The sequence below is a fragment of the Rutilus rutilus genome (genome assembly GCF_951802725.1).
Source record: "Rutilus rutilus genome assembly, chromosome: 13".
NCBI classification, from domain to species: Eukaryota; Metazoa; Chordata; class Actinopteri; order Cypriniformes; family Leuciscidae; genus Rutilus; species Rutilus rutilus.
Genome location: NC_140218.1, coordinates 12,820,771 through 12,830,793, shown reverse-complemented (window position 1 = coordinate 12,830,793; position 10,023 = coordinate 12,820,771). Strand labels below are relative to the sequence as shown.

Here is a 10,023-nt window from a genome sequence, read left to right as displayed (position 1 = left end):
TTGTTACTAATAAGAATTCCAAGTAGAGAGCTCTCTATTTCAATTGTTACTACTAAGAATGCAATTGCAGAGCTCTTTAATTCAATTACAGAGCTCTGCAATTATAGGGATAGTTCACCCAAAAATGAAAATTCTGTCATCATTTACTCTCCCTCAAGTTGTTATATAATAATAAGAGAGCTCTCTAATTGTAATTCTTCTTAGTAACAATTCAATTGTAGAGCTCCGTAATTAAAAATGAATGGAAGTCAATGGAGACATATGACTAGTAAAAATTCATTTGTAGAGCTCTCTAATTGTAATTGCTACTGGTAAGAATTGAATTGTAGAGCTCTCAAATTTAATTCTTACTATTAAAAATGCAATTACGACGAGTAACGCTGGGTACAATTTAAGCTAAAACAGCTTGCCATAGTAATTCTTTACGTGCTTCTTACTTTGAACTGGGTGATGATAATAATAATAGGCCTATTTCACTTTATGAGGTCTTGAATTTACATTAGGCTACATTTACATTTATTACATTTATCCAAATCGACTTACAGATGAGAAGAGCAATAGAAGCATTCAAACCAACAGCAGGGCAGGATTATGAATACACCACTCTCTCTCTCTCTCTCTCTCTCTCTCTCTCTCAGACATTTAACGTGGTATTACCATGCCATTATCAAAACACACTGATGGTATCAGATGCAAAGGTATACATGTTTCTTTCAAACCCGACTAAACAGACTGGACATAGGTCTAGATTAAAATTTTAATACAGAGACTCCAATCCAGACTCCAAATATCAATGTCACTCGTCAAGACTAAAATATTAATTAGTCAAATTAAACAGAGATGTAAGGTCATATTTCGTTGCAGTTCAACTGTATGTTTAAAAGTTAATTGGACAACAAGTGCTGCTAAAGTCTTTAATCTATTCATCCATTTGTAGGACCAACTTCTGTCTGACAGACTTGCAGCCTTTAACATAAAAGATTTTCTCTTTTTCAGGGAAGGTGGGCATGTCTCTGACCACTTTATGTGCCAGATCAAAGTCTTCAGTCACGTTCAGATGGACCATCTCAGCCATGACGCACTGACGCACATGCTTCAGCTCCAGAGGTAGGAAAGGAATATAGTGATCAACCAGATGATGAGCTATGAGACTGGATTGCAGAAATCCACCTGTAGACATACACATTTAAAATTAAAGGAGTTTTTAAAATCAAAATGCAACCAAATATTCAGCATGGGGCCCAATACTGAGCTTGTGTTCTCGTACTCGTTCTCAAAATGCTCTGATACCAAAACCCAATACCAATCAGCACCAGCGTGTGTCATTGTGTCCAAACAATGAAACACAGACAAGAGAGCAAATAGATCACAGTGGAGATATCAGAGAAGGCTGTCTATGAAGTAAATTTAGCTAATAAACAGAATATTTAACAAATTAAATATTCACGCTATAGCTGTTGTGCGTGAGCTGATAAGAGACAAGATTAAGCGTGCAGCGGCACAAACGCGTGGGCTTGTCTATCACATCCCTTTTTCGCAGACATCACTTAAAACTTTGCAGCTTGGTCAATATGGCACTACCAAAGTCGTATTGTGCCTTTTACCCCCATTATCATACTTTTACATAATCTTCTATTATTGAAAAACTGTTGCTTTAATTAGCTTGAACAACACTGAAGACCTTTGCCAAATTTCCTCATGCATCCGGAAAAGCAGATGTTTTGGAAAGTGCTCTGGCAATTTTCTTGTGCCACCTAGTGGTTTAGAGGAAAATAAAATAAAATGCGCCGGTTACCCTGGTGTGCCTTTAGCTCCGTTGTACCCTACTAAAAATGAAGTATTGGTATCATCAGCATCCCTAATTCAGTGTATATGATTATATTTGGATAAATATTATAGCCTACATGGATACTGCCTTATTGTTACCTTTCTTGTCCATGTCCCTAAGCCCATCCCATCCTTAACTCTAACCATATTGAACCTGCTGATCAGTAAAGGTTTCCTCGAAGGTCCAGGAAGGGAGCCACAGTTAAATATTGTTTTATACGTTTATATATGGATTTTATTTTAAAAAGCTATACGTATTTGGATGTACGCATATGCTATTCCGGCCAAATTTAAGTATGCTTTGGTCTTACATATGAGCTGCAATCGTCAATATGCCAGCCTGATCTGATCACTGTGAAGACACCAAATCAAGTTTTAAATATGGGCCTATTAAATCCGCGTCACTTTATTTTCACTTTTCAAATATTTTGTTCATTTGAAATACATAGAAAAAAAATACTTGAATACTTCAATGATCTTTTAATACATAGCCTACTTGTTTCATCATTAAAAATGTTTTGAAAGATTTTAGTCTCCATCTCCTTGCTGTTCATCCGTAGCTCTTCCCGATCTTTGCCTTCTCTCCAGAAATCCAGAGCCACTTCAGCAATCACATTCCCACCTGCATTACTAAGAATAAACACAGCTTATTAGGCCAATGTTTTGGAAGAGTAGAGGTATTTAATTACCACTTCGTTTGAATTTTATATAGCTAATATGTTGCCTACAACTGCATTTGTGGAAATCTGAAAAACAAACCCATGATTTGAGAGCTTTACCTGAGAAAAATGAAGAGTGCATTGTGGTATGAAACTCCGTCAACACGGTCATTGTAGTCCAGAAAAACCTTTATGGTGTCAATCAGCTTTGGATGCATCTTGTCCATTTCATCAAATATGAACATGGAGCGGGGAAAACTTGATACACTTTCAGAAATCCACTGCTTTAGCTGTGCCTAAACAGAACATGTAAATCCTAGTAGAGAAATTACTTCTGATATGTGCAATATTCCCACGGTCATTTTACAAATATGTACATTATTTTTACTTTAATATTATCATTTTAAATATACAGTTTACTACATTTTCAGTGTAATGAATACTGGGCGAAAAATGGTGTAAAAGAGACAGAAATCCGTTTAACAGAAACACAACTTCATTACTGTATAAAATGAAAATACTGAAACTGTAAATGACCCAAATCCACAACTATCTGGCCAACTCTGAGTCTGAGAGTCTTGTGGGCCATCTTACATCTTAAAGGTAGACAGAGCCTGACCATAAAGAAGCAATCATTTGTTGTGGGCTAAATGTGATTGCTAGAGGCCCAGGCTTAAAGTACTGCCATTTATTTACTTACGCTGTACAAGTCTGAATTTACTTTGTGTGGAAAATGATGCAGAGATATATACATGTGAACATGTTTGCTGTTTTCTCCTTTTTCATAAATGTTTCTTGCGATGATTTTAGCAACATGGCTTTTTCCAACTCCTGTAGACCCATGGAAAGAGAGGGCCAGTGGTTTGTTTGGTTTGCTGTCAGTCATAAATGATGTTACAGATTTTAGTACAACATCAGATGCAATGTGCTGTCCAAAGACAGAGTCTTTTAAATCTTTCTCTAAACCTGAAAGATGTGGAGAAATGTGAAGTCAAAGATTGTTTATCTTGCAATGATAATTTGTGCTATAAACAAATATCTACAAAAACACACAGAAAGCAAAAAAAAAAAAAAAAAAAAAAAACATTTCAAAAGAAAGTAGCATAGGCTACTATATCGTGTTCAACCTGGTGTCACATAATAACCTTGTCAAAATATAACTTTACCACATAAAACAAATTAGGCCTACAACGCAACATTTTTGTGCTTTTAGGGAATGGAAGTTATCCGACATTCAACAAAGGAAACATTTAACGCTGTTTGAACCATATATAGTAAAAAAAAAAAAAAAAAACGATATCTAGCCTATACATTATTTTGCAGTTTTACTCACCTTTGGGGTCAAAAGGCAGCAAGCCGTCCCGTTCAAAAAAATAGTTAAATGCATTAGATGCAGCCGCGAACACATCCGGAAAACCTGTAGATAATGTAATATTAGACACCAGCAATAAAACTAACAAAAGGCATGCTTTCATTGTGAAAGCGAATCATCCAATCGCGTTCACGGTTTTGTTTTTAGAAAGTAACTCGGAGGGAGAACTGACGGATTAAGAGACGTAAATTGCACGGCTTCAACAAACATCTATTTCATTCGAACCTTTTTATAGCCTTTTACAAACACGCTGCAATGGCATACGCCTTACAAATCCAATTTACAGACTACGAGGAAGAAAACGTGCTATTCTTGTTTTTCCAGTTTTCAGTAGGCTATGTTTTGTCTTGGACTCGTTGTAACCATGACCACTACAGAAATTCTTGCTTTTATCCAAATCGACTTACAAATGAGAAGAGCAAGAAGCATTCAAACCAACAAGCGCTGTGACCAGTCCCTATAGTCCAGCACAGACTAACTTAAAAAAAAAAAATAGATACAGAATAGTAAGTGTTACTATTAATGGGTCAAGTGTTGCCTAAACAGATGCACATTCAGCAGTTTCTTGAAAATGGCTAGACTCAGCAGCTCGGGTTGAGCCTCTCATATATTATATATTATATATGAAATACATGTGTATGAAACATCGCTTTGTTTTTCATGTTGTGTATTCACTTCTGTATTCATTGTGTGATTCAACTCTTCGTAAGTTTACTGTATACTAGTTGGATCTAATCAGGTACACCATCATCACAGAGAGTGATACCAAACCTTACTCATCATGATCATGTGTTCTGCTGCCTGGAAATAAATAAATGTAATAATAAAATAAAGTATACTGGAACTGATTACTCTGGGTTTAACCTCTTGAATTATTTAGGAAGTGTAAGGCTGAAAGATATATTTGAGTGTCCCTCGCTTCTGTTTTTCGAACAGTTGTCTGCAAAAATTGATCTGTCAAAACATAATTTCTTCAGGTATTTACAGCTAAGGAACTTTATTGGCAAAAATACCACTTTGTAAATGGATAATTCTATGATTGAAATTTTCAACACGGGTAAAAATACTGAAATATTGTTAAAAGACACAAGACAAAAAAAAAATCTCATATTTATGTTACATTAAATTTGACCTTCCGAGGAGACAGAAAATCTTCGACAGATGTGGGAAAATGATTTTTCAGTAAATATCTCCAGTGGGATTGAGTCTTCCCTCAAAATGCAAAACATCAGTTGGTAATAATATTTATTGTATCTGGTCTTGTCACAGAATTCAGTTGTTTTGGAAGTAAATTGCAGACCACGTTGGCAATATTCTGGGATGAATATACAGTAGATGTCGATCCTTGTTCATTTATTCTAGGCCTGCCCGCTGGTAGTATTTTGAATAAATATCATAAGAGACTATTAAAAACTTATAAATACATGGAAAAGTATTTAAAATACAAATACAAAATACTGTGTGGAAAAATGTATTTAAATACAAATACAGTATTTTGTATTTTGAAAATACACAAAATACATGTGAAATTGGCCATCTAGTGCAGGTATAGGTCACAGTGAATGACGAAACTACTAGGCCTACTGACTTTTCATTCCTAACCTCATCTCTGCCCTCTCTGTCATTCTTTCTTTCTGGCAATTACAAATAAACTTATGCAAAATAGAAGCCATTTATATACTTATTTCTGGTTACAATGTAGTCTATTACTTGTGGTGAACACTATTAAAAAATCCATACTGTATGTAAAACTGTGGGAACCTTTTCTGCTATCTAGCAAAGAATATGGATGGGCGATATGACCAAAATCTCAATTTTACTTCACAGTAACAATATCATGGTTTCACAATTCTCAATATCAGTTTTGATTCCACAGCATAAACTGAAATTCAATCTTTAAAATTAGAATTAATTTAGATTCATTTGACACTATTTACCCCTTTATTATTATTATTTTTTTTGTACAATAAAACTAAAAGCTGAAGATTTTTGTGGTGTGTCATTCATCAGTGTTTGTTTTTCCACTCCAACGTTCCAAAATTCCTGCCCACTAAAAGCTGCACAGATAAATTTGCTTACCCCACAAATAGGCCCATCTATGTAAATGATTAAAAAAAATTCCATCAATTCACACTTTATATCATCGCTATGATAGTGTCATATCACCTAGCCCTAACATGCAGTAATGCTTTAAACACATTTGACAAGCTAGTTGATAAAAATAAACAGTCAAGACTGATTGGCTAACGCTATTTTCCCACTTGTCTGTGTTATTTTATTCTTTCATGTTAACTGAATAATGCACTATTTTAACTTTAATCAACAAGTAGAATTGATCATGACATTCTCACCTTATTCCGAAAAAAATAGCTGTTCCAATGCTGAGCTAGTGAATGTCTGAACTACTTGATGCAAAAAATCAATACCCTGATAAAGAGGTTGACTGGCAAAAAGTATTTTATGTATTTTGAAAATACAAAAATACTCATCTTAAATGTTTTTAAATACAAATTACATTTGATTTTTTCCAAAGGCTTTAAAATACAAAATATACGTATATACGTATTTTAAATACATGTATGAAATACTGCCCATCCCTGTGTGTAATCTCTATTTAGGGCCAAATAACATTCAAGTTTACTTTGTTTTTCTGTTGTTTCAGTCCAATAGCCTAAGTGAGGTAATTTTCTTGTTGTGCTTTAATAATTTGGTTGGGCCGGATTCTGTGGATGAGGGTGTAAGGCTGATTATTGTTAGTCGTGTTAGTCTGTTTGTGGAGCCTCAGGACCAGCTGAATGAGGGGGCTCTTCTCAGTGTTCACTTTATGGTTTTTAAGGGCTTTAAAATGATAAGAGTTGGGGTCACTCAATTTTAAATGTTTCCAAAATTTGATGGCTTCTTTGTCAATGTGGATTAGTAGAGGGCCTAATTCTGCCCTGCATGCATTGTTCGGTGTGTTCATCTGTATTCTCAGGATACAGAACTCGGCATGCAGGGTTTCAATCAGATTTTTGTCCCATTTTTCAAATCGTGATTTAGGAGAGGACCCCAAACTTCACTGCCATATAGTGCAATAGGTTCTATGACTGATTGAAATACTTTGAGCCAGATTCTAATTGATATTTCAAATTAGATAGATTTTTTAATGGCATAGAAGGCCCTTCTCTCTCTCTCTCTCTCTCTCTCTCTCTCTCTCTCTCTCAAACAGAGAGATGTATGGTGGTCATCCTTCATTGCAGTTCAACTGTTTAAAAGTTAATTGGACACCAAGTGCTGCTACAGTCTTTCGTCTATTCATCCACTTGGACCAACTTTTGTCTGACAGATTTGCAGCCTTTAACTGAAAATATTTTCAGGGAAGGGGGGCATGTCTCTGGCCACTTTATCTGCCAGATTAATGTCTTCAGTCATGTTCAGATGGACCATCTCAGCCATGACGCACTGACGCACATGCTTCAGCTCCAGAGGTAGGAAAGGAATATAGTGATCAACCAGATGATGAGCTATGAGACTGGATTGCAGAAATCCACCTGTAGACATACACATTAAAAATGAAAGGAGTTATTTGATGTCTAAATGCAACCAAATATTCAGTATCGGCCAGCGTGTGTCTTGTTTGTGCGGCACAGGGCTTGTCGATCACATCCCTTTTTCACAGACATCGCTTAAAATTTTGTAGCTTGGTCGGATATGGGAAAACTCGTATTGTGCCTTATACCCCCATTACCATACTTTTACATAATCTTCCATTATTGAAAAACTGTTGCTTTAATTAGCTTGAATAAAACTGAAAACCAATAAAAAGACCTTTGTCTCAAAATATATAAAAAATTTAGTGATTCTCATTTGCTATTTAAATCTACAACATTTAAAAAACACATCAAATATTATATCAAATTAGCATTGAATCCACTTTGCGCTGCATGCTGTCCGCGATTGCATCAAGGATCAGCCAAATTTCCACGTTGATCTTGAAAAGCAGATGTTTTGGAAAGTGCTGCAGCAAGTTTTTGTGCCACATAGTGGTTTAGAGGAAAATCAAATCAAATGCACCTTTTACCCCGGTGCACCTTTAGCCCCATTGTACCCTACTAAAAATGAAGTATTGGTATCAGACTCTTTCTGGAAAAAGTGGTATTGGTGCATCCCTATTTCAGCGTATATGATTATATTTATTAAAATCATAAATGGATACTGGCCTTATTGGAACCTTAGTTGTCCATGTCCTTAAGCCCATCCCATCCTTAACCCTAACCATATTGAACTTGCTGATCAGTAAAGGTGTCCTTTAGGGGTGTGCATTGGCACTGCCCTCACAATTCGATTCGATTACGATTCACCAGGTAACGATTCGATTCAATTCGATTCTACGATGCATTGCGATGCATCAGAATTCTACTGCACACAACAAGGCAAATTTTTCATCAGTCATGAGGCAATACAAGCAGTCAGATATTGAACAACAGATTTTATTGGCTGCTATGTGTGTATTATCACTCTCCTGTATCTTTGACATAAATGTCATTAAATAAAATAAAATTGAATGGTACAGGGTATTGGATATGGCATTTTCAAACCTGAAAAAGAAAACATAAATCACTGCTTTCAGTGCTTTGAATGAGAAATGTTTCTCTTCTCTCTGCTTGAGAACCATTTGAAATTAAATTTCAACTTTATTGTCCAACTCAAGGCCAGAAAATAAACAGTGTAAGGGGTGTAACGGTTCACAAAATTCACGTTTCGGTTCAATACGATACACTTGTGTCACGGTTCGGTACGTTTTCGATACAGCAAAAAGAAAGAAATGCCAGAGAAATTTCCTTGATTTTTTTTTTTTTATTATTCTTTTTTTATTAAAACTAACATCATAAAGTATGACTTTGATACTTTTGAATTTTAAGTATGAAATTTTTTTTCTTTGAGCAATGATGGAGCTATAATTAACTCTTCTTAGGAGCATATAAAACAAAACAGCTCCTTGGAAAAAATTAAATGTAATATTTTGTGCTTATAAACAAATGTTTATTTTAGTTCAGATTAACATTTGAGGGCAGCAATGTTATTCATAATGTCGAAATAAATCCGACATAACGTTACTTGAAAGCATTATAGCCTACTATTCCTGCCAAACTTCCATGGTTGCAGTTACTGTTACTACAGTAAATCCATGGTGAATATTGCAGATCTGTGGACACCAGATATCATTCATGTCACAATTTTTCTTCCTGGTTTCCGCATGAATCGTGCATGCCCCGAATTGCGATGCATCGCCGAATCGATTATTGTTGACACCACTAGTGTCCTTGAAGGTCCAGTAAGGGAGCCACAGTTATATTGTTTTATACATTTATATGGATTATATTTTAAAAGGCTATATGTATTTGGATGTACTCATATGCTATTTCCGGCCAAATTTAAGTATACTTTGGGCTTATAATATGAGCTGCAAGCGTCAATTTGCCAGCCCATCCAATCACTGCGAAGACACCAAATATATTTTTAGTTAGGCTTACTAGTGCAAAATGCCCGTGCAAAATTAGTTTTTGTGTGTGTTTTTAGTAATTGGTTTGGTGTGTTTGAGTGCTCATTATTACAATTACACAGCAAAAGTTCAGTGACATTTTTATTTGTGCATGGTAGAAAGCACACAGTGAACTCAGAGAAAACGCTATGCTTGAGCAAACAGTTTGTGAATAGGCTACAGCAAATGATGCCCGTGAAAGAGACTGTGAACGCATTGAATAGGATATGTTTAGTTGGTGAATAGCATAGCTAGGCTACTATTACACAGTAGCGATAACGTTAAGTGCACCAGAATGAAATATCATATTCAGAAGTAAACAGCATAGCTGACTTACAGATTCAGTTAACATCTTATAACAGAATAAGTGTGTCGATTCAGGGAGCAGTGCAAAGTGCCTGTGCAAAATCAGTTTGTTTTTAGTAATTGTTGGTTTGGTGTGTTTGAGTGCTCATTGTTACAATTACACAGCAAAAGTTTAGTGACATTTTTATTTGTGCATGGTAGAAAGCAAATACTGATACTGACATAAGGACATAGAATACATGTGGAAAATTGAACTACACGATTCAGGGAGCAGGCAACACAGTGAAATGAAGCCTATAGCGCAAGTTCTGCCAGAAAGACTCAATCGTTCTCGTCAC

The 10,023-nt window shown here is 35.5% G+C and overlaps 1 protein-coding gene across 1 annotated transcript; it reads right to left on the bottom strand.

Moving 5' to 3' along the window:
- Nucleotides 1-474: 474 nt before the first annotated feature.
- LOC311301821 (torsin-1A-like) lies at nucleotides 475-4,152 on the bottom strand. Its single transcript, XM_084427172.1, has 5 exons — nucleotides 3,820-4,152; nucleotides 3,187-3,452; nucleotides 2,607-2,782; nucleotides 2,324-2,457; nucleotides 475-1,170 (listed from the first exon to the last, which is right to left on the bottom strand). Exons 1-5 carry the CDS (start codon nucleotides 3,959-3,961, stop codon nucleotides 920-922), a joined length of 969 nt encoding a protein of 322 aa, XP_084283298.1. The 5' UTR covers nucleotides 3,962-4,152; the 3' UTR covers nucleotides 475-919.
- Nucleotides 4,153-10,023: the final 5,871 nt, after the last annotated feature.